The 25,180-nt window shown below is 40.2% G+C and overlaps 2 protein-coding genes across 3 annotated transcripts in view; one reads left to right on the forward strand and one right to left on the reverse strand.

The window, feature by feature from the left end:
• Positions 1–14,922, reverse strand: part of CREBL2 (cAMP responsive element binding protein like 2) — a 57,169-nt gene extending 42,247 nt beyond the window's left edge. Inside the window, exons 1-2 of the mRNA XM_024575562.4 lie at positions 14,585–14,922; positions 10,173–10,299 (exon numbers count right to left, since the gene is read on the reverse strand). Coding sequence (XP_024431330.1) covers positions 10,173–10,199 — 27 coding nt within the window. The 5' untranslated portion in view covers positions 10,200–10,299; positions 14,585–14,922. The remainder of the gene's footprint in view (positions 1–10,172; positions 10,300–14,584) is intronic.
• DUSP16 (dual specificity phosphatase 16) overlaps positions 14,922–25,180 on the forward strand; it is a 74,582-nt gene continuing 64,323 nt past the window's right edge. Inside the window, exons 1-2 of one of the 2 annotated variants that reach the window (XM_024575910.3) lie at positions 15,182–15,665; positions 24,617–24,744. The gene's annotated coding sequence lies outside the window, so the exon portion shown is untranslated. Of the gene's footprint in view, positions 15,666–24,616; positions 24,745–25,180 lie in introns of both variants that reach the window. The other variant, XM_045184092.3, reaches the window with a different exon arrangement.

Genomic DNA, 25,180 nt, shown 5'->3' on the forward strand with positions numbered 1-25,180 from the left:
TTCCTTAACCTCTCTGGGCTGCGAGCTTTTCATGGGTAAAATACAGATACAACAGTGCATACCTCTTAGGTCTGTACATATATTGAGATAATATATCCAATGAGATAATATATGTAAAGTGCTTAATACATGCCTGGCACATTGTAAGCTGTAATAGATGTAAGCTATTATTGTTATTATGTGCAAGAGACCTGTTGCTTGACACTTAAGCAGCACTTAATAAATGTTTGTTAACTTTGGTGATGAATTCACCTTATCCATGTGATCTCACTTCCCACTAATTCTTGCTATGCACATTCTTGTACCACCCTTCCCCCAGGCAGGCTGACCACCTTGACTTTCTACGAAAACATCTTCCACTTTCCTTGTCTTTAGTTACAGTATTTCTCTTTTCTATACTGTCCTAATTTCTCTTCCCTGCCTCTCCAAATTCTTCCCATTCTTTAAGGTCCATCCTAAACCCTGCCTCCAGGAAACTTTCCCTCATTACTTATTTTTTAAAATCCTCACCAGAGGATGTGTTTATTGATTTTCAGAGAAAGAGGAAGGGAGGGAAGGAGAGAAAGAGGGAAGAAGGGAAAGAGAGAGAAGAGGAGAGAGAGACATAAGTGTGTGAGAGAAACAAAGATTGGCTGCCTCCCATACATGCCCTGACCGGGGATGGAACCTGCAGCCTTCTGGTTCACAGGACAATACTCCGAGCTGGTGCGGCCAGGCCTCCCTCATTACTTCCGTACTTACTGATTTCTCACTTTTCTGAACCAGTTACCCTTGATTCAGCATCTCGTACACTCAGATACGGTGTCCTATACATTCATTTATCTTCAACTAGTTTGAAAGATATTCCTCAGTCTAGCATTGTTTCAGAATACACAGTAAACACAGTGAATGTTTAATCTACTAGACTATTTTATCAGCTCTGACTATCTCTTGGGATCACATTCCCAGATTGTATTTAGGGTGGAATTTGGAGAAAGGGAAACACACTTTGTTGTTTGAGGGTGAGGATGGATCCAGAATTCTGAAACAATTTTTCTGAACTAGAGTCTCTTATCAATAGAGTGGCCCCTGAAGGTGGGCAGGTGGGGGAGGTGGGGGAGTAAGAAGTTACAAGGCACGAGGTCCTACAGCCTCTGGCCAAAGTGTTGGAGAAATGCTTAAGGATGGGGTCTCTGCAGTTGCAGGGCTGGAGGCAGACCATAGCTGACACAGAGAGAAAGGTGTCCCCATTCAAATTTGGTTCTTGCTATGACAGGCTTTGCCTTTAACTCGTTTCTCAAGCTTCTTACACCATTACACAACCTTTGCCCTATTGAGAAACTGGTTTTGCATGAAACTTCCCATGGCTTGAAGCAAGTATCCATGACGGTGTTTGCATACCATTGGGGTTTTACCCCTCCCAGATGTGCCAATAAAGATGAAGTGGCATTGAGATGACGTGATATGAAGGACATCACTGCAGCCTCCAAAACTGAAAAGGTTGGAACTATGTGAAAGTTCATACCAGTATTTCACAATCACAGTGAAGGCCAAGGAAGACTAGGCCAGATGCAAGGTAAAGAGCGTTGTCTTTGCCCCAGTTCTCATGAAGCTTCCTGTGAGAACTGCAGCCTACATGGATCTCCTGTCTCTGAACTCCTGTAGTACATACTGTCTAGTCCACACAGTTCAGTCCTTCATTTTACATGGTCTTCTAAAAATTCTCTACGTGTTAGTTGTGTTCCCCTAGCTAGTTGTAAATTCCTGAGAACACAGACTATCTCTTATACTCTCCTTTGCTGTCTCCTGTGGAGCTTCTCAATACAGTTTAAGTCAGTGTTTCGTACAATAAGATTCTCAACAATAAGTGTTGATGATATGTTTTTAGAAACAGGAATTCATAAAAGGTGGTTCCACAAAGAGAAATAGAAGACTTGTTTCTCTTTTAAAGTTGTGGGCCATGGGACTCCTCCATCATTTATGGTGCTGTCAGCAGCACCAGCCTCCTTTCATCAGTCAGGGAGTTGAGACAGTACAGGTGGGACACAGGGTCCTGGTGGCTTCCCACTTAGGAGAGAGCGATGTTCTGCCCTAGAGCCCAAGACCCCTTCCCAGTTCCCCTTCTCCCCCACCACGAAGCCATGCAGTAAGAGCTGTGAAGAGTATCAGAGATCGTGGGACTCAACGCCTTTATTTCGTAGATGAGGAAACTTGGGGTTCAGGAAGCAGCAGCTGAGGGTGGTGGAGGAAGGATATGTGGGCTTTGGAGTCAGCATTGGACTCTATTCCCAGTGCTGCCACTTTTTAGTTGTGTTATTTGGGGAGTCTCTTCATGGCTTGGAGCCCTAATTTCCTCATCTTTAAAGTGAGGTAATGCCAACCTACAGGGAGGGAGTAAGAATTAAGTGAGATAATGGTATGGAAATACAGTGCTTGGTAGTTAAGAGATGCCCAAGACTTGCTGACCCTCTCTCCTTTCCTTCTCTTGAGTATCCTGCCCAAAGTTATAAAAAAAAAATTAAGTGCTAGCCTCTCTTGTTTTCCAAGCTAGATATTGTTTCAATCACACACTAAAGCTAGCCTTTCTACCCACTACAAAATTAGGATTGACCATTTAAAAATTTTTAAATTAACTTCACTGGGGATTTGGAACAATTTCTTTGGAGCACATTTATGTGTGTCAAGAAAAAGAAATCAAAAGACAAAAATACTGAATTTCAGAGTGAAATTCAAAGATATGGAGGTTTCCCCCGTTTACAACCACACTATGTGAACTCCTGGTGATCCTGAAATAGTACGGATGGCCTTTTACCCCTTAAAAAAAAGTCTCTTATATATTACAGGCTTTGCCTTTCAACCTGATATTTTTCACCTGTTTTTCTTAAACATATCTTCTGTCCATTAATCATCAGTTGGAACTAAACAGTGCTGTTGAGGTTCTGTTAAAGAAATAAGAAATATGCATTGATAATGATCACTGTGGACTTGTGGAGTGGTTGCGTCTCAGAAATGCAATGGACATTCATATCATTTGTAAGAATTAATGCTTGGTGATAAACCTTTCTTTCCCATGCTGGAGAAGATTTACTGGAATCGCTATTTCTTTTTCAATTTTTAGCTAGTTAATATTCATTGTGTTTGGCTGCAGATATGTTTTTAAGCATGGAACAGAGCCAGGAGTAGACCAGAACAATTTCAGGATGAAATACCCCCTCATTGTGACTGTTACAATTATCAAATTATGATTGACAGTTTGTCATTTAATAAAAAGGGGAGGTCTTACAAGGAAGAGGAGCAAAGGAGGAGCAAGCCTCCCTGAAGTTTTCCTTGTGGAAGGTGTGTTAGGCAGAATATTTCTCCCTCAAAGCCTTGGTCCTAATCCTCAGGACCTGTGACTGTTAGGCTACATGGGCAAGGGGGGGATTAAAAGTGCAAAGGGAATTAAAGTTGCTAATTATTAGACTTTAACAAAGGGGGATTATTCTGGATTATCCAGGTGGGCTCAATATCATTTCAAGGGTCCTTTACAGGGGGAGAGGGGACAGAGGAGAACCAGAGAGAGCATTAATGATGTGAGAAGAACTATATCCACTGTTGCTAGCTTTGAAGATGGAAGAAGGGGCCATGAGCCAAGGACTGTGGCAGCTTTTGGAAGCTGGAAAGGGCCAGAAAATGGATTTCCCCCCTAGAGCATCCAGAGGGGAACACAGCCTGCTGACACCTTGACTTTAGCCCAGCAATACCCACTTTAGATGTCTGAATTCCAGAACTGTAAGATAATAAACTTGTGGCCCTGGCCAAATAGCTCAGTTGATTAGAACATCATCCTGATACACCAAGGTTGTGAATTCAGTCCCCGGTCAGGGCACACACAACAAAGATAATACAATTGTGTTGTTTTCAGCCACTACTTTGTGGTAATTCATGTACAGCAGCAATAGAAAACCAATACAAAGGATTTCGCCAAACAAAGGCTGACAGACCATTTTGCCAAAAAGATGCTGCCTGGATTTCTGGGATTTCACCAAATCATGGGCAACTTTTAAAGTTCCCAAAGGAACTGAGACATAAGGAGAGGCTACAGATCAATGTCAAGGGGGTGGAGTGATCAGCAGTTAGTACAGAGTCCTTCTCATGTTTGGCTCCATACAGGACAGAGAAGAAATATAAACATAACTCATAACCTCAAGGAGAGACAGGATTAATAGCTATATTTGGTACTTGTATCATATCTTTTATTTCACAAAGGATTTCACTTAAATAGTATCATTTAATTCTCCCATCAACCCTAGGAGCTGGTAATTTTTACTATACCATTTTGTATACAAGAAAACTGAAGCTTAGGTAGTTAATTTTCCTAAAATCAGACAATAGTAAGAAAAGTTGGGATTCAAACAGACCTGGTTCCAAAACATAGGTGCTTCAGTATCTTGATATCTGTACTGTATATAGAGCCATTCAGGAAGGAAATCAATACATGTAGAAACTGCTAATTAGTTAAATTAATTTCTATTAACGAATGGAGGTTGTGGGGAGAGGTGTATACTTTATGGTGGATATCCACTCTCCACATGTCTGCTTCTCATGAATATAAGAGTCCTCCTAGAATGTACCTATCATCAAAAGCATCACTGGCCCAATGGTGGCTTCTTGGTGATTGTTTTTAATTCACTATCTACCATAAACCTAAATTTGACATACAAGGTCTGTCTGGAAAAAGTCCAGCCATTGTTAATATAATGAGAATGGTTTACGTGACACAGATGTAACCTGGCAGCCAAGGAGAGTGGACTGGAATGTGCATGTGTGAACAATGACAACTTCACTGTTGGCGACTTCACTGTACTAGTCAGTGGGGGAGGTAGAAGCTATTGAGTGAGTGAGCATATATACTGTGTGGCTGTCGCATTCAAAATACCTGAGTGAGTAGAGCAACAAATCTGCATCAAATTTTGTGTGAAGCTTGAACATTCCTGTGTGGGAACTATTTGGATGATTCAGAAGGCTTTTGGTATGATGCAATGAGTGCAGCACAAATGCTTCAAAGGTGGTTGAGCATCTGTTGAAAGTGGTCCACATTCTGGAAGGCCTGTAACAAGCAGAACACCTGAGAATGTTGAACATGTATGAGCTGCAATCAGCAAAGATCAGCAACTGACAGTGCAAGAACTAGAAGCTGATCTGGGGTTTCCAAAAACTACTGTGTCTGAAATTCTGATGCAGGATCTTGGCATGAAATGTGTCATGACAAAATTTGTTCCGTGGCTTCTGATACCACAGCAGAAGGAACATTGTGCTGCAGGTGCTAATGACTTGATTCAAACCACTACCAATGACCAGATTTCCTCAAGAAGGTCATAACCAGAGATGGATCTTGGGCTGTGATGCAGAAACAAAGGCCTAGGCATCCCAATGGAAGTCTCCTGGTTCTCCAAGCCCAAAGAAGGTGCAGCAAAGTCACAGAAAGATCAAGACCATGTTAATTGTGTTTTTTGATTGGGAAGGTGTTGTCTATCATGGGTATGCCTGTCCAGGCCAATAAGTACTAGCTCAATGTTCTTTGTCAAATGAGAGATTCAATATGACGAAAATAGTGGCAGCTATGGGCAAGTGGTGACTGGCAGCTTCATCACGACAATGTACCCTCTCATGCATCACATCTTATGCAGAGTTTTTTGGTGAAACATCAAATCACCCAGGTGACTCAGCCCCGCTACATCCCAGATTTGGCACCCTGCAACACCTTTGAAAGGGAAGAGATTTCAGACTGTCATTGAGCTTCAGGAAAACAAAATCAGGTAGCTGGTGGCAATTCCAATAAAGGATTTTGCAGAGTGTTTTGAACAGTGGAAGAGACACTGGGAGAACTCTGTGAGGTCCTAAGGTACTTACTTTGAAGGGGCCTGAGGTGTCATTGTCCTATATACAATGTTTCTTATATCTTGTATCTTCTTCACTAGAGGTTTCTATTTTTCATATTACATGGCTGGGCTGTATACTTTCTGGACAGATCTCATATAACTAAAATATAGGTCAACCCTACCTCCCTCACTTGAATCAGACCTCTACCCTATTTCCTATTTCTTTTAAGAATTTTGCTACTAATCAAGTTATTTAGACTTAACAGCTATAAAAACAATAACAGCTAATACTTAGTGAGCATGCATTCCAGTTATTGTGCTAACATTTAGATGTAAAGCATTTAATCCTCCCAACAACCCTATGAGGAAGGTACAATTATTAACCCCATTTTATACATGAGGAAATTGAGGCCTATATAAATGGCTAAAGGTAACACCTTAGCATCATCTTACATTGCTCATCTTCTTCACCCTCCATAGATCATGCTCACCAAGTCTTCTCCATTTCCCTCTGTGCATATATGCTGCTTTCTTTCCATGTCCATTACCACTGACCCAGTCTTGCCCCGCCCCCCTTTTAATCTTCACCCAAGAACATGCTTATTGATTTTAGAGAGAGGGGAAGGGAATAAGAGAGATAGGGAGAGAAATGTCGATCAGTTTCCTTTCATATGTGCCCCAACTGGGCATAGAACCTGCAACCTAGGCATGTGCCCTAACTAGGAATTGAAACCACTGCCTTTTGGTTTATGGGAGGATGCTCCAAACAACTGAGCCAGAACAGCCAGGACTTGGCCCTTTTTGACTTATGTATGAATTGTTGCCACAGCCCAACATAGTCTATCTTTTTCCATGATCCCCTTTCTTAGATCTTTCTCATACGTGTATGCTTCGGTCAGACTAAGCCACCTCAAGTCCCCCTTTTATCCCATCTATTTCTAAGTTCAAACCTTTAAACTGGAGGCGGTACACCCAAATGTCCCAGAGGTTTATCCTTGGACAGTGTGATGGTGTGATGGTAGTAATATATTTTTTGAAAGATTAATTTCATTGTGTTAAAATTAAAAGGAAAATATGTTACGACTATAGGTTGACATTATAGAACAAGATACATAACAAAGATAAGCAAACACTGTACTGTATGAATGTATAGCTCAGGCTTCATTTGTTCCAGCGCTGGGGAGCTCTCACTGGTCATCTGACCATCCCAAATATGCAATTCTATTTTTTAGAGGCAAACCTTTGCATAAAAATTTATGTAAATGTGCTTAGTGTTTCCTATGTATTTATAAATTTCATTATTAGTATTAAAATAAATATACATGGTAAAAGAAAAATTGGGTTTTTTTTTTGTAAAAGAAAAATTGAATCAAAATACCACCAAAAGATTTAGCAATAAAAAAATGTTTTCTCTCTCCCAAGGGGAACCATCGATTAAAATGATTTATATTTTCTTTTTTATACTTAACACTTTTCGGTAATTTAAGACTTTTAGCAAAGCACATGTGTTGCTTTCTAATAGTAAATAGGGCCAATAAAGAATAATTCTAAAAAGAAACCAAATTTTCCACCATTCCCTGCTACTTACAATATAAAAGCTAAATTCTCTGGCTGAGGCCCTATGTAATCTGGCCCCAAACTGCTTTCTAGGCTTATTCTATACTATTCAATACAAATGTTCTGCTTCAGTTAAACTATTATAAACACTATTTCCCTGCTGTGTCTCTAACTGTGTGTTTTCTCTTCCTGGAATGAGCTTCCCCATTCTCTTTTAATATCCCAATTCAATCTATTGTTGAAGATCTAAGTCAGTTCTACATACAGCCTTCCTAAAAAAAGGAAGGAACTGGTATGTAGTGAGTGTTTACAGCATGGGCTATGTACTATATTTGGTGCTTTACTTGTTACTCATTTGAACCTCAAAACAGCTCTGGATGGCTTGTGCTAATTACCTTCATTTTACAGATGAGGAAACTAAGTGTCCCTCCAGTCACAGAGGCAGTAGGTAGCAGAGCTGGAATATGTAGCTGGATAACTGTCCCGCCTCAGCTCAGTGAGCTGTCATTTTTTCCAACTTTTGTAGCACATGTCTGAGTGAGCGGGGCCAATAATCACAGAAGCGCATTCTAAGATTGCTTATACTTTATTTTGAATGCCTTATATTTTGTATCTTTGTTATTTTGAATGCCTTATATTTTGTATCTTTGTTATTTTGAATGACTTATATTTTGTATTTTTGTTTATCTTAACAGAACCTCCCATGGGAAAACTAGTGTTTGAGTTCTAACTTGCTATTTCCTAGCTATGTGTCTTTGGGCTAACTCTTTAACCTTTCTTAGCCTCAACTTCCTCCACTCTAAAGCAGGAAAGATAATAATAATACCTAACTCTTAGGGTTGTTGTGAGAGTTAAAAATTCAATATATACTTTGTCCAAAGGAGCTGATTATTGTGTGTTTGACTGAACATGGCAATATTAGTTTATTTTCAAATTCAATTTAATTTCTAGTTTCTTTATAGGGTTTAAGGTATTCCTAAAGCTTAGTGACCTAAAGAAGATCAGGCTTTTATGTTCAATACATTAAAAAACTGATTTTAGGGTAAGGCAGGGGAGAGTAATGGGGGAAAAATGAGGACAACTGTAATTGAACAACAATGAAAACAAAACAAAACAAAAAGATGCTACACAAAAAACCAAACAAAGTGATTTTACACAAAATGAAAAAGTACTTTTGTGTTATTAGGTCAGAATATCCTGTCTTGCTGTTTAACCAACATTGAATAAGAGGTTCAGTAACTTGTTAAAGACTGTTCCTAAAGTTAAATGTTTATTTACATTTATAAACAAGAATGTTGTTATGGAATGTGGTCATTGCTAGTCCCGAAAGCCACTGCAAATTTTTAAAGCTGAGCTGAAACCTATATTTACTTGGAAAATGAAAAAAAAAACTACTTAAAAATCCCCAACCTTCGAAAATAGAATCATTTTTTTCACATTCTTTATATCAGAGAAAAAAAGAAATCACTGTGCCCATTCCGATTATTTTCCTTTAGGGTCAGAGAAAAAAAGCAAAATTCACAAATACATTTTAACCTTTCATTTGTTTTCAGCCTTTTGAAAGACGAATATACACCTGATATTAGAAATGATCATTCTTTTCTCCTTAATATTTTATTTCACAGTTATTAAAAAACTTGTCAAAATAACCTGGACAAAACCCCCAAATGTGTGTTCTACATGACATTGAAAATAATAAAGTTTGGGCTGTAGATATCAAAAGTCCATCTGCAACTTTACTGAATTTGCAACTGAGAAATTCTCATTTCTCAGGGTACTTCTCTAATACCTGTTGTTACAAATTGTTCGATGAAAACAAAACAGCCTGGTTATCAGGGCAGTGGGATCTCGTGGGGTTTAAACGTCCCACACCTGTCTGTAGCTAGGTATTACGTTTGTTTCCTCCTCTTAACAGTCAAGCTTCTTGAAAGAGTAGTTTCTATTCTACTGTTTTTTTTTCCCTTCCTCCTTATTCCCTTTCCAACTCACCGAAATCCTGCAGAGGCAAGATTGTTTTCAGTTAAACCACTCTCTCCACAGTTACTACGACTAAATCAAAGTCTTTTAGACCTGTCTAGTGGGGCTCCTCTAAGCATTAACTTGCTGGCAATATACTCTTTCCTGCTGAAACTCTCTTTTCTTTTTCTTTTTTTTTTTTTTTCTGTAACAGCCATGTACAACACTACTTTCTGCTTTTCTAGTTTCTCTTTCTCAGCCTCCCTATAAGCTTCTTATGGATTGCCTCTTCCTGAAACATCAGTATTCCCTTGATTCCCAACAGCTTTTTTCTCTTACTCCCCCTACATGATCTCATCCACTGGCCACAACTACAATTAAATATGACAAATGGATCCCAAATCTTTATTTCCTGCCCAGACATGGCCTGTGAGCTTCAGACCCATAGATGCAACAATCTACTCCTCTAGGGGTTCCATAGGCACCTTGAAGTCAACGTGCTTAAAATTCAACTTTTCACTTTTCCAACTGTCATAGTAAGCAGCTCTATTATTCACCCATTTGCTCCAGCCAGAACCCTAGGATGCTGCCTTCCTCCTTAACAGTTCAGATCTAAGTGGTCACCAGGATCCTTTTGATTCTAGTTTTTAACCCCTCTGGAATCTGTCTCCTATTTATATTTAATTCTCTAACTTATATAAGTGTCTCTTATCTTGTTTTATGGCCTCCACACCAAACCATTCTTTATATAGCAAAATGCAGATCTGCTCCTGTCATTTTTCTTGCTTAAAATCTTTCAGTGGCTCCACCACTGCTTACCTTGAGTAAGCCTGACCCCTTTGGCATAGCTCACCAGGCCTCTTTGATCTTGATTCTGCCTAGGTGTGTAGTACAGGCTACTCAGATCCCAGCTCTTCCATTCGCTGTGCAACCTGGAGCGTGTGAACTGTAAAATGGAGGATAAGTGATGTAATTTTCAATAAATGTTAGCTATTATTTTAAGTTATGATTAATATCCTTATTTATATGTCTTTGGGAAATAGTACTATTATTTCCTTAAGATAAATTCTTAAAGTGGAATTGCTGAGTATACATTTTTGAAGACTTTTGAAAAGATATTGCCAAATTTCCCTGCAGCATAGTTATACCAATTTATACTCTCACCAATGGTATTAAGAAGGCCCAATTCTTCACACTCTTGACCCAATGCTGGAATTAACCATTTTAAAAATCTTTGCGAAACTGACAAGTGAAAAATCACCTAGTGTTTATAATTTGTGTCTATTTACACATTTGCCACAGAAAGATCAGATATACACTGAAAACAGAGAGTGTTATTGCTATGTACTCTTTCTTGGTTGTACGTCTTAATTTGACATTGAGGTTTGTCATCTCTGTCCAAGCTGGATTTTATGTCTTTGAACTCTATTACCTCTCTCTTTCCTTCCATTTCTCTAGGAATAAGCATGCCTCTATTTGAACTGAATGACTGAAACACTTAATTCCTATTAGACTTTTAAGCACTACATTTGGCCCAGTTTCTTCATAAACCTTTAGATGAGGAGCACAGGTGATAGTTGGGAGACCTATTTCTAATCCCAGTTCAGTCCCTAACTAGCTGTGCATCCTTGGGCAAGCCACTTAATCTCTCTGGACCTTCACTTTCTCTTATGTAAAGTGAGCGGGATGGTACCAGGTAATGCCTTAGGTATCTTCTAGTTCTTACGTTACACAGGTAAAATTTTTCTTACAGGAAGTTCCTTTGGAGGCAAACTCTTGGAATACTCCCTCTTACTCTGCTGCAAATACGTACTGTTCTCTTGCAACACAGTGTCACCTCTTCGAGGCAGAATTTGCCTCTTTCCAGAACTATGATTCATTTGTATGGTGCCAGGAGCCCTAGGACAATAGCAGCAACTACCACTCAAAAAGCACAGCCAAGACTTAAGTGTAAAGTAGGTCACAGTTATTTTGTGGATAACAAAACCCTTTTTGAAAATCTGTTGAAAAGTAGGGACCTGCTCACAGAAACACCCACACAAGCATATATGCACAAAATTTTAGGGAGTCCCTAGACCCTCTGAAGCCTATTATGTATTACCTATGGATCCATGAATCCTAGGCTAAGAACACTTGATTTCGGGATATTAAAAGGGAACTCTGGAGATAGACCAAATTACCAAAAATGTTTCTTTCCTATTGGAAAAGGGTGCTGCTAAATTAAACAAATATTTATAGAATAGTATTAAAACTTTAAAAAAACAAAATAATCATGCTTACATGCTTAAGTCTTTTAGAATAGAATGCAAACTCCTTACCATGCATTACAAGGTTCTACATCGTGGTTCCTGCCCACCCCTGTTTTATACTTTTGAGCTCCACTGGCCTCTCTCTTGCCCTGGGAACACACCAACTCCAAGTTACTATCTTTCTGCTGAAGAGTCTCCCAGGGACTCGTTTCCTCTACCCAGATGACTGTCCTCGTCGCCATCCTTCAGGCCTCAGTCCAAATGTCCCCTCCTCATGAACGTGTTTGCCAACCACCTTCATACTTACACTCAAATCATTTGCTAGGCACAGTGCCAGGTTTTTCCCCTGTATAGTCAATCTTGTCACAGTCCTGGCCAGAGTTTTTGCTTATTTGCTCATTGTTTCCTCTCCCCAGAAGAATATTAGTTCCATGAGAGCAGGGGCTTTGCTCCTCTTATTTATATCTGTATTCCCAGAGCCAGGTTCCCAGAGCAAGGCACAGTGCCAGCACATACTGGGCACAGGCCCTTGATTACCAATTGTTAAATGAATGCTTACATTTTAGCTAGGGATGGACTAAAACCTGAAGAAGGTCTAAGCACAAAAGATTATGGTGCTCCTCCTCCATTTAATCCTAATAAAATTTTTGTGCCCCGCCCCCATATTTAACTCTACCTAAAAACAATACTAAATTCACCATACATTTACATGTACTGAAGTGATAATAGCTTATTTGTAGATTAATGATCTGATTTGAGGCCTTGGAGCCCTGTTTTGCTGGTGCCCTAAGTGGATGCATTTTGTCTGCCTTTGGAGAACCTAGCACTCACTTGCCCCTTTAAACATGCTGGAAGCGGTTTTAGGTTAAGCATATTTGTCTGTGCCTAGAAAAAACCTTGCAGCAATTTTGATAGTAATTGTGTTCATCTCTAGATCAATTTGGGAAGAAGTGACATTATTTACAATATTGCTTCTTCCAATCCATGAATATAGTAAGTTTCTTTAGTTATTTAGGTCTTCTTTAATTTCTTTCATCAGCATTTTATAATTTTCAGCATATAGATTCCATACATGGCTTATTAGATTTATTCCTAAGTATTTCATATTCTTTGGAGCAATTGTAAATAGTATTATGTTTTTAGTTTGCTTCCACATGTTTGTTGTTAGCATATGTAGCTCTTTTAGTAGAACAAGGAGAAACACATTGTTTAGTGAATTAAACTTGTTCACTGTTAACCTAGGGACTAGTAACAATCTATGTATCCTAATAGTCAAGGACCTCTATAATGTGCCTCTAAATCTCTTAGATTTAACCCAATTCTTAATCACTCCACACATAACTCTACTACTATTACAAAGGTCTACTCATCCTCTTATCTGAACACACCTTATTCATTCCACCTTGTGGCTTTTGCTCTGCCATTCCCCCCAGAACAGTCCTTCCACTGAGCCATTTCCCCCCAAGTTAAAACTTAACTGTACTTCAAGGATGAGGTCAAAGCATTCTTCAGCAGAGGCCTTCCCTGACAAACCCTACATTGCTCCTTTTCTCAGTTAGATTCTTTTAACCAGTACTGATAGAGATTTTAATCTCTATCTTGTTTTCCTAATTAGATGATATACATCAGAAAGGCTCCCATAATGGCTATCATTGAACCACAGTACTTGAAAGACACTCCAATTTAATTGTTGTATACTTGTAGAAAGGGGAGAGTTTTCAAGATGTGTCAGAGGAAGGCTGCTGAAGGTGCAGCATGTACAGGATATTCCACCAATTCTCACAGTCTTTCACCCAGGCAAGATCCATGCTCCTACCCCTAGGAAAAGGATTCTCTCTCTTTTCCTTCCTTCCCCCAAATCCCAGACTCTCCAACGAAGCAGATTTGAAATGCAGATCCTTTCCAACTACTCCTTCAAAACGTCTAAAACCAGGGGGTCTAGGGGTAGATTTTAAGAGGTTTTTCTAGAGCTCAGATAATCCCATGGAAGCTGCAGTAACATCTCCTGGCCACCAGAGGACAGGGAGCAGCGGGAAAGATTGCTTCCCCTTAGCAGGAACTTTAGAGGTCAAAGGCAGAAGTAGAACGTGGGCTCTCCATCTATGGCTTTCAGGCTTTTTTTTTTTTTTTTTTTTTTTTTACTGATGGTCTCCTTTTCCTCCTCTAGAAGATGGGCCAGAAGTTCCCAAGGGCTTACCCCAATACTAACCTTAAATGTTTACCAATCATAATGCACTTTAGTTGCAAGACTTAAAGGCATTAAGTATGGAGATGTTTTATCTTCCTCACCCACCCTAAACCTGCTTTTCAGTTCTTGAGCCAATTAAAAATATCCCTTAGGCAGGGTCCAGATGGACATTCCACAACAAAGATGCTTTTAGGGGCCAATGTCCCAAATGTAGTACATTGCAAATGGAATATTTTAGGAGCTAGATTATTCCTACACATAAATTCTGGCTGTAGCACTCCATTCGCAGTGTGCTTTTCCGTCATTAATCACATCTTTGTTATGTGATATCCACGTGAGTACTTCTCAGTAGAAGCAGCTTCATGCTCAAATGCTCAAAGAACACTGGAATAAAGCCCCGATTGTCCTATTCAGTGATTCCAAGTCCTGGTTTGTCACCACCTCAGGTCTCTAGTTTTTCAAAGTGTGTAATGTGTCTCAAAACAAAGGTATTGTAATTAATCCAAATAAAAATTGCACAAAGTGCATAGAGTTAAATCCCAGGGTCTGGCACTTCTCAAGAGACAGTGAACCCCTGGTCTGATTTTAAAGATAATTTTGTACTGCCCGATGTAGAAAACATTTTTAGAGAACTTTTGGCTACTCATACTCATTAAATTTGTAAATACAAATAAGCACAAGAAAACACAGGCCAAGTGAAATAATAAATGTTAGGAACATTCATGTGGAGGCTTTCAACGACAAACATAATAGCTGAATGCCTGAAAACAGCAGTGTGATTTTTCTTGGAGTACCTGTAACTTCTCTTTCATAACAGACGGTAGTGCCTCGCATTGTGGACTCGTCAGATTTTTTTTAAGTGACTGTAATTCTCTCAAATCATTGTTTGCGTTTCTCCAAGCCGGTGAGGCCGCTGGAAACAGCCCAAGGAGGAGAAGAAGGCTCCGGGTCTCGATGCGGGGGGAACCCTGCAGTACCTGCTGGGGCGCGGCGCTGGAGGCGCGCGGCCGGGGCGAGGACCGGGCGGGGAGGGGTCGGGGGTCGGTAGCTCGGGGGCGGAAGGAGGAGGCCGCGCGGCCGCCTCCTCGGGCAGCCCCGGCTCCTCCCAGCGGCGCCGGCGAAACCTGCCTCGGAGTCGCCGGACGGGGGAACGGAACGTGACTCGACCCCTCCCCGCGCGGCCGGAACGGGGCGAGGAGCCGCGCTCCGGGCTCCGGCGGCCGCGGGATGGGCGGGAGGGCGCGCGGCCCCGCCCGGCGCCCACCGCCCTGCCCTCGCCTGTCTCCTCCTTTCCCCCGGGCTCCGCTGAGTTCATTCACTGGGATTGGTTTCAAGTGACGCCATCTCTTTATTTTTAAACCAATGACCTCATCCGCGCTTGAAGTTTCCTGACCAGCGACTCTTTCTCTTTTCCCCCCAACCCCCCACTCCACCCCCCCGCCTTTCCCCCTTTTTCTGTGTATCACTGTTTGGGGGGGGGGCTTTAGTCAGTTTTTAAACGATTATTATCACCCCTCTCTCCCCCTTTCACGTTCTCCACGCGGCCCCCCACCTTCACCTCCCCAACTTTTTCACCCCTTTCAACATTGTTTTTTCAAGGCTGACTGGGGGTGGGGGGAGTGAAGAAAATTTGCAAACGTCTCCTTTCTTCCTAAGCCTCCCGCCCCCGCCCACCCCTCAGAGAAGGAGAAGATAATATAGTGAAAAAAGAAGACGAGGAGAGCGCGACGGGACGGACGCGAGCGGGAGCGCAGCCGCCCTCCCGGCTCCGCAGCGGCGCCTCCAAAGTCCGAGAGGCGAGGGGGGACCGAGGGGTGACGCCGTGACAACCTTCGTTTCCCCCCACAGGGAGTCGGGAGGTCGGCGGCCCCAAAAGTAAGTGGCCTCGGACCGGCCGCGCGGACTGTGCGGGCGGGAGGGTGCGGGGCTCCGGGCGCCCGCCCGCGCCGGTAGCCCGGACGCTCCGCGGCTCGCCTCCGCTCCGGCTGCCGGGCGCCGCGCTCTCGCCCCGCCGCCTCTGCCTTCCCGGGCGTCCAGGCCCCCTTTTCGGAAGGCAGGGTGGGGGCGACCGCGGCCGGTCGCCACACGACCGTTTGATGCGGGGGGGGTGTAGGCCTGGCCGGGGGCCGGGCCGAGCGGCGAGGGGGCGGGCGGCTGGGCGCGGGGACTCGGTCCGTGCGGGCCCGGCGGCCGGGTCGCGCGGCGAGCGGCAGCCCCCACGGGTAGCCGCTGTGCTCGCGCGGGCGAAGCTGCTCAGTTCCAGGCGCGTCTGTTACCCAACACGCCTGCCAAATGGGGCCCCGGCCTGACTGTTCCTATTATCCCAAATTCGCCTTTGGTGTAAGCGGCGAGGCCACCTAGGTGGTGACGGGGTTGCTTTCTGAAACCGGACTAACCTAGCAACAACTCAATTTTTCCTACTCGGGGCCCGAGTCACGATCTTGGGGGACCTGGTGCGCTGTTGACTTATTTACTCACACTAGTCATAAAACGTGAGAAATAATAATAATAATAAAAAAGCCTGGGGAGACAACCGAGGATCTGTTTATCATGTGTGGTTTCATGTAATAAAACACCAGGAAGGAAAATATTTAGGAAAAACTGGGGTTTACTTCCTAACACACACACACACCGGTAATTAACGAGAAAATATAAGTGGATCTTAAAATGAATGGACACTGCAAAATTCTAAACATGATTATTAAACGTTGGCTGCAAAGATCGTAAAGTCCTGGGTGTCTCAAATTGTTCGCAGAAAGCACACCTCTAACCAGCCTGTGATGGATACAGTGGGGAGGAAAAACCTGTTGCATAATCTCATTTGCCGTGGGGTTTGCAGTGCCGTCCCCCTTGAATGAAGGGGAAGTGAGTTAAGATGCAGGGTTTTAAAAACTCTCTCAAGTCTTTATTTACCCAGTGCTCTGGCTGCCACTTCTGCTTTGAAAGACTGTAAGTAAACACTCTGCTCTTACAAGTGAACCAAACCTATCAAACCTGTTTAGAAAATGAACAGGTATGTTTCTTTTCTTTTCTTTTGAGTGTGTGTGTGTGTGTGTGTGTGTGTAATTTACCATCCACGGAAGACCTTATGTCTACTACTTGGGAAACTGAAGACTGTCAGAAAAATGCCTCTTTATGCCACTCATTTTATGGGGCTGATTGAGAGTGCACATAGGTAGCAACTGTTTCCTTAAAGGATTTGTACTATTGTGAACTTCATCAAGAAAAAAGATTTTTAAAGGTAAATTTTTAAAGAAGAAAATTCTTACCAGTTACTTTTTAATTATTTACTTTTCCTCGAGAATTACGTGTATTGGTGGACACACAGTTTGGGAGACCGCAGTTAATTAATTAATTGGGACTTGTGGAGTTCTCTGGTGAAGGCAGCAGCCTGGAGAAGAAAATTGAAAAGCTAAGAACTTAAGGCTCTGTGCAGATATTTCAGTGAAGAAAATAAAAAAAAAAAAGTTGTAGAATTTATTGAGTTTGAGGACTAAGTGGAAGATTGCTGTTGAAAATGCTGGGGGGTGGTGGTTAATATTTAACATCTTATGTAAAAATTTGGGCTAAATTACACCAGCTCAAAAGTTGATCTTTAGGTAAAATAATTTGTACTTATCAAGGTTCCACATGGAGGAAAAATTAAACATGAGTTTATTCTTAATTCTGCTGGTAATATGGTGACAAGTGTATGAAAAAAAGTCATTTCAGGCACTATAAACCTACATTCAGATGTAAGATAACTGAGTACCTGTAAAGTAAGGAAAAATAGTCCAGTAAAATTGAGGATTAGGGGTCTCTTTGGCCAAAAGCTTAATGGCAGTAATTGAAAAGGGGGGCAAAAGAGAAGATCCTGTTAACCCAGTCCTTTTTCTTATACATTTAAAACTTATTTGTGGAAGTGAAGCAGAGATGATGACTGAGGTGGGTGCAGAGTTTAGCCTGGGATCAGAAGGGCTTAGCTAGGGTTGATGTGTGAGTTTGTTTTGATGCTGTTCTCTGTAAATGTCTGTATTCGGAATTAAATTCCATAGAGCTTTTGGTCTGTGAGTTTATGTATTGATGAAGCTGACTTAGATAGCTGTGCAATATTCATGTTTTTCAACCAGTCATAATATCCTACTAAATATAATTTGCTGGAATTACCAGCGTAATTTATCCCAGAAACCCAACTTTTCCTGGACTATCTTTAAAAAAGTGGAGTTCTCTATGCTGTGTTGTTTGGACTAAAAATTTCCCTGGATGTTTAATGTTTTTTAAAATGCTTTGCATTCAAGAAAATACTACTTTAAATTGAAGAAGTAAATTAATATAGGAAGTCTGATTTGGATCAGAATCCCAAGAAAGGGGAGAAAATATATCAGGGGAAACAGAAACCAGATTTTATGACAGATTGAAAAATCTAGTTAAAAGGGCTTCATAGAAAAAAAATCACAGTTGATGCTTGATAGGCTTTTTAAAAAATTAACTACATCAAAATTTAAAACCAAAACAGATATCTACCATCATAAAAGAAAATGTTGCTAATGTTGGCGTAAGTAAAAACATAATTAAGAAATTAAATCTTGTTCAAAGCCACATATGATATATTCCAAAGCCACATGTCATTTTCTTCTTGATTTTCTTGTGTTGTTGGTAATTTGATATTTCTGTACATTTCATTAGCCCAGATGAGCAAGGGTTGGCTGTGTGAAGGGATGAGGTTCATAAAAGGTTGCTGGGTTTAGAGAAGCAGGCTCAGGCCTTACGAAGATGCCATTCTTACACATAGGCTAAGAAAGGGAGTTTGAAATGTAATCAAATAAATGACTGAACTGGATGAAATAGGAGTGGCTTAAAAAGAAGTATATAAGGCAGATTACCAAAGACAGGCACAAAGAAATAATGAAAGCTTGCCAGGGGTATGGTTAGTAAAGAAGGAAATGGGATACATCTTGGCATAAAAGGAAAGAGGCATAAAGGGAAAAAATACCCTCCTATCCCTCAGCAACGAGAAGAAGGTAATGAAACTTCACCTCTTTCTTGATTGAGGTTAGATAGATATCACCAAAAAGTCACAAGATTCTTTTATTACATAAAAATTTTAATCTTGGGGGAGGGAGGATGGATAAATTATGAGCTTGAGTTATAATTATATGAGCATGTAAAACTTGAAACTGTCGAAGACATTTAAAATAGGGGGGACCCACTACAAATTCAATTAAGTAATTGGAAAGGAAGGGATAGGTTATAAAAAAGTTGAAACTATTAATTTATTTCTAAATTAAGTACAGATATAAATTAATCAACCCAAAACACTTATTAATGAGTGTTTTTGAGTAAATACTCATATACTGAGGTGGATACCAAAAGTTGGGGACCTGGGTCCATGCCTTTAATAAGGACAGGATTATTAGTATTTTAAGGGAAGTATGTACATATGCAAAGATAAAACAATTATCAGACAGCAGGGAAGTGCCAAATTCAAGGTATGAAGGAGAATGAGATTGGAGGATTAGGTGAGGTAATCTTCATGGAGATAATGGAATTTGACCCTGGCTTTAAAGGATCGTCAACATGTGTTTGGAGGAAAGGAAGTGGGGAAGGTCAAAGAAGGAGGCCATTCATCTATCTCTTCATTCAGCAGATTTATTTGGATTTGTCTTATGTGCCAGATGCTGTTCTGGGAACTGGGCATAGAGTGGAGAATAACAAATTTACCCTTATGGAACTACGTTCTAGTGGGAGAAGATAGAAGGACAATAACCAAGTAAATATTACGTGGAAAATATGATGTCAAGTGGTGATGTTTTGTGAAGATAATAATGCGCAGGGTGAGGAAATTATAGAAGGCTAGTTACAGTCCCACTTACTCTGTGACTAACCTATTTTGCCTGTGATATACTGATAATGATATAACAATATTTATTTGCAATCCAAACCAATTTGAAAAGAAGTCTACACATTAACTTCATATTTAACCAGTTTTTAAAAAATCTACAAAATGTTTTTAGATTGAAGTAAGCTTTGAGTTTTTAACTCCTCATTAACAATTTATCTACTTTTTTTTTGCTGCCATTTGCTAAACTCGTTTTTGCAGTAAGGTTAATATCATTGTTTACAATTTACTTAGGGTTGTGATGTATCAGGCTTTATACTTAGATTCTCCATTAGGAACAACATCCCAATAATGCTATAAAGTAAAGCTAAATTCCAAGAACAGTTTGTTTTGATGGGCCTTATGTGATTGCACAGGAAACAAAAGTTGTACAGGCCGTATATGTAAGCTACTCGGCTTTACTACCAGATGGTAAAATAGGTTAAAGGGTCCCTGGGTCTTGTCCACACGATATAGGAATAAACAAGTAAATTTGGACTACGTTGTATTCCATGTGTTTAATTATGTCCCCTTAAAGATTTGTAGGGGATTTAGTGGTCTCACTGGAAATACTGTCTTAAAATTGGTATTTTTACTCTTTTATAAGTAGTAGAAACCTGAAGCAAAGTGACAGTTCTGAAAAGGGGAGTTCTGGATTCTTCCTGCAGGTATCTGACTGCCAGGTTTTGTTGTTGAGATGATATCCTTTACAGTGTCAGGTAAAAATTTCTTAATGACTATTTCTTGTTTGTGGACATATTTATAAAGTACTTCTGAAACATTCTTGAATAAATATGTTCCCTTCCCTTCTCCATTTCTGCAATTTTAAAGATAAAAACTTATAGGTGAAATTGAGATAATGGATTTATATTAAGTGTATCACTTTGGGAAATTTTTCTATATGCAGTCTAACCAATTTTCATCAACAGTTCATTCTGATGCACTTGCATAAGCCTTTGGAAAAGAAAATTTTTAGGGGAAGTAGGAAATACTTCAGCATTCCCTTGATTTTCTTCCAAACTTAATACTCCATTTAGAGAAGTATTGTAGATATGAATACTGGGGGTCTGTGGTGTGTGTGTGATAGAAGCTAATGTGACATGTACTCTTCAAAAATATTTGGGAAGGATAGTAAAACTCAGATTTATTTCAATGTCTGGATGAGAAGTGGGGCAAACTGATTTTCAAGAAAAAGATGCACTATAAATTTTAGTGGTATATGGCAAGGTAATTAATATTAAAAATCTTCATTCGTCCCTTTGAAATTAATGTGGAGAGACAGAGAGAGAGAAGTATATTGCTACTTATTGTTTGCATTGTATAAATTAAAAAGCCCAAACAACTCATTCTGGGATAGTACCTGGTAGAGTTGGTTTTTGATGAATGTTTGCTGAACAAATTGAATTAATTTTCACAGTTGTTACTTTTGATTGTGCTTCTAGCACATGGCTAGCTTAAAGTGCTGGTTTTTGAGGTTTGAGTTGAAATCTGAAGCGGGGTTGGTTGCCTTACAGCCTTCGGCATGTACCTGACTTGTTTGAGCAGTATGCTTCCTCTGAAACCTGGACCCTGACCTCCAGATTGCCTGACCCTGACCTCATTTTTTTTTGTAAGGGCAGGTGGTTGTTTCCTATCAACTTCTCTTTCTGAGCAGCTGAGCTGTGTCCTCTTGTTATTTCTCAGAATACTGAAGTGTCACAAGTCTGGCCTATTTTGTAGTGGGTTTCTTTTTTTGTTTTTGTTTGTTGTTTGGTTGGGGAAGGGGAGAAGCATATTCCTCAGGAAGATAGGTTGGGTTTTTGGGGTTTTTTTTTAAAGATTTTACTTCTATTTATTTGTTTTTAGAGAGGGGAAAGGAGAAAAGAAAGAGAGAAACATCAATGTGTGGTTGCCTCTCACATGCCCCCTACTGGGGACCTGTCCTACAACCCAGGCATGTGCTTTGACTGGGAATTGAACCTGTGACCCTTTGGTTCGCAGGCTGGTGCTCAGTCCACTGAGCCATATCAGCCAGGGCAGGAAGATAGTTCTTGATTTTGTTTTGTAAGCTGCTCATGACATATTAGGCATGGTATTATTTCTTCTTTCTTCCTAGCTTTTACTAGAAATCTTGTTTTCCTTGAAAATGAACTGGTAAGAATCATGTTTTGATGGTACAAACTAACAGACTTCTTTGGGGGAGACAATCAGGAAATTAGAACATGGAGTATGTATTAGGTGGTATTTAAGAATTATGACCATAAATTTTTTATATTATTGATATTGTGAGAATATTAAGAAAATATTCATATGTTAAAGGTACATATGGAAATATTTATAGGTAAAATGAGCAGTCAAGATAGGTAGACACAGTTAACCTCCTTGTGCAGCCATAGAAAGACTTACAACCAGATCTCAAAACTAATTATACCCAGAACCAATAGAAAATGGAGCTGTATGGAAGTCCAACAACCAAGGATTCATAGTCACAGTCATCTGGATGGGTAGGAGGGGTGAAGTCAGGGAGACAGGCAGAGAGGATGCAGTGTGGGGTGGAAGGGTCGCGGTGGTAGTGATGGCAGCAGACGGGTCACGAGGGATACCTTGGGAGTGAGCGATCCCAGCCCCAGGCCAGACTGCACAGCCCAAGGTTCTAGTACAGGGAACATAGATCCCCATTACCTCTGGCTGTAAAAACCAGTGGGGGTTGGGGCAGTGGAAGAAACTGTCAGATTTTTGCTGCTTAAAGGGCCACCATGGTCTTAGAACATACATAAACCCACCCACTCGGGTATTCACCACCAGGGCAGCAGCTGGAAAGGCACCAGTTGCACATGGGAAGGGGTGAAGTGACTGGAAATGGAGCAAGTGCTGGACTAACCTGGGCTAACTGCCAGAAGCCAGGCGGCAGTATTGTCCCCTTTCTGAGCCTTCCCCACACAGCCACAAAGCAGTGAAGCAATTGGCAATCCCTTAAGGCTTTGCCCCACACAATTGACAGGTGCCTTTCCTACATAGGCCACGCTTTTAAGACAGGGAGTAAAAGCAGCTCTACCTAATACACAGAAAAAAACACAGGGAGGCTGCCAAATTGAGGAGGCAAAGAAGTATGGCTCAAGTGAAAGAACAGAACAAAACCCCCCAAAAAGAACTGAGCAAAATGGAGATAGCCAACCTGTTAGATGCAGAGTTCAAAACACTGGTTATCAGGATGCTCAGAGAACTTGAGTACAGCAAACAAACAAACAAACAAACAAACGAAGAAGAAGAAATGAAGGTTACACTAAGTAAAATAAAGAATAATCTACAGGAAACCAACAGAGATGGGAAGGAAGCCAGGATTCAAACCAATGATTTGGAGCATAAGGAAGAAATAAACATTTAACCAGAACAAAAAGGAGAAACAAGAATTCAAAAAACAAGGATAGGCTTAGGAACCTCTGGGATATCTCCAAATGTGCCAACATCCAAATCATAGGGATGCCAGAAGGAGAACAGGAAGAGCAAGAAATTGAAAACTTAGTTGAAAAAAGAAAGAATGAAAGAAAACTTTCCTATCTTCATGAAAACATACAAGTCCAGAAAGCACAGTGAGTCCCAAACAAGTTGGACCCAAAGAGGACCACACCAAGACACATCATAATTAAAATGCCAAATGTTAAAGAATCTTTTTAAAAAAAGATTTTTATTTATTTATTTTTAGAGAGGAAGGGAGGGAGACAGAGAGGGAGAGGAACATTGATGTACAAGAGAGATATCAATAGGTTGCGTTTCACATGTCCCCAACCAGGGACCTGGTCCACAACACAGGCATGTGCCCTGACTGGGAATTGAACCAGTGACTCCACTCGTTTGCAGGCCGGCACTCAGTCCACTGAGCCACACCAGCCCAGGGCAAAGAGAGAATCTTAAAAGCCGCGAGAGAAAAGCAGAGTTACCTGCAGAGTAGTTCCCATAGGACTACCAATGGATTTCTCAAAAGAAACTTTGCAGGCAAGAAGGGACTGGCAAATATTCAAAGTGATGAAAAGCAAGGACCTACAACTTAGGTTACTCTACCCAGCAAAACTATCATTTAGAATGGAAGGGCAGACAAAGTGCTTCCCAAACAAGGTAAAGTTAAAGGAGTTCATCTCCACCAAGCCATTATTACAGGAAGTGTTAAAGGGACTTATTTAAGAAAAAGATCAAAACCATAAACATTAAAAAGGCAACAAATTCACAACTATCAACAACTGAATCTTAAAAAAAACAAACTATGAGAATAGGATCAGAATCATAGTCATGGAGATCATTTGGAGGAATATCAGCTGGGAAGGGGAAGGGGGAGAATGGGGAAATGGTGCAGGGATAAAGCAGCATAATTGGTAAGAACAAAATAAGGGGAGTTAGCATAGGAAATGGAGAAGCCAAAGAATTACATGTATGACCCATAGACATGAACTAAGGGGGGGATTGCTGGAGGGAAGGGGGTACTGGGCAGAGGGGGAACAATTACAGTTTTTTATGCTATTACAACTGTAATAGCATAATCAATAAAACATTTGAAAAATGAAATAATGACTAGTATTTGTTTTAAAAATTACAGGGTAAGCACAAACACAAGAAATAAAATAGTATTGGCAAATTTTTGATTATTAAAGCTGGATAATAGGTACATCGGGTTTGTTACTATTTTCTGTGCCTTACATATATAATTTGGAAATAGTCACAATCAGTTAAATGGTATAGTTAAATTATGCATTACCAATTATAACTTTAAGGGAAGAAATCTCATACAGTAACCTTATGTTAATGGATATTTGAGCTAATTGGCTAATGAAAAATCTTCACTTTGCATTTTTTGTAAGTTCTTTTAGTAATAAATTTTTAAGAAGGGAGAATTTTATAAAAATATAGTCATTAGAAATGTTTAAAACTCTCTGAGACCTTGTAATAATATACCTGTAGTTGATAAATTGCTTTTTCATATTTTGTTTTTTATCTTCAGAACAAGACATTAGTTACCCATTTTACAGCTGAGGAAACTAAGGCCTTAGATTAAGTGATTTATCCAAATCTCAGAGCCAGTAAGAAGTGGTGCTAGAACGGATCCGAGATCTTCTGACTCATTTTCAGGTACCCATTCTCTTACGCAAACATAATTATAAGTGCTTTTTTTTTAACCTGCAGTCTCCAAAAATTATGGTGCTTTTAAAAATTACTAAGGATCCCAAAGATGTTTTGTGTATGTGGACTATGTCTATCAATATAGAGTACGTTAGAAATTAAAACTGAGAAATGTTTAAAATAGTCATTCATTTAAAAATAAATTAATTAAAGGTTAACATATGTAACATACTTTTATGAAAACTATTTCAAAACAGAAAAATACAGTGAGAAGTATGGTTGTGTTTTACATTTTGCCATTCTCTTTAATATATTGCTTTAATAGAAGACACATGGATTTTCAGTACTGCTTTTATGTTCAGTCTATTTTAATATGTTGTTTGTTTGAAGTGTATAAAGAAAACCCAGCTGTACACAGATACATAGGTGAAAAAGGGTGGATGGA

The sequence above is a fragment of the Desmodus rotundus genome, chromosome 3 (assembly GCF_022682495.2).
Source record: "Desmodus rotundus isolate HL8 chromosome 3, HLdesRot8A.1, whole genome shotgun sequence".
Classification (NCBI taxonomy): Eukaryota; Metazoa; Chordata; class Mammalia; order Chiroptera; family Phyllostomidae; genus Desmodus; species Desmodus rotundus.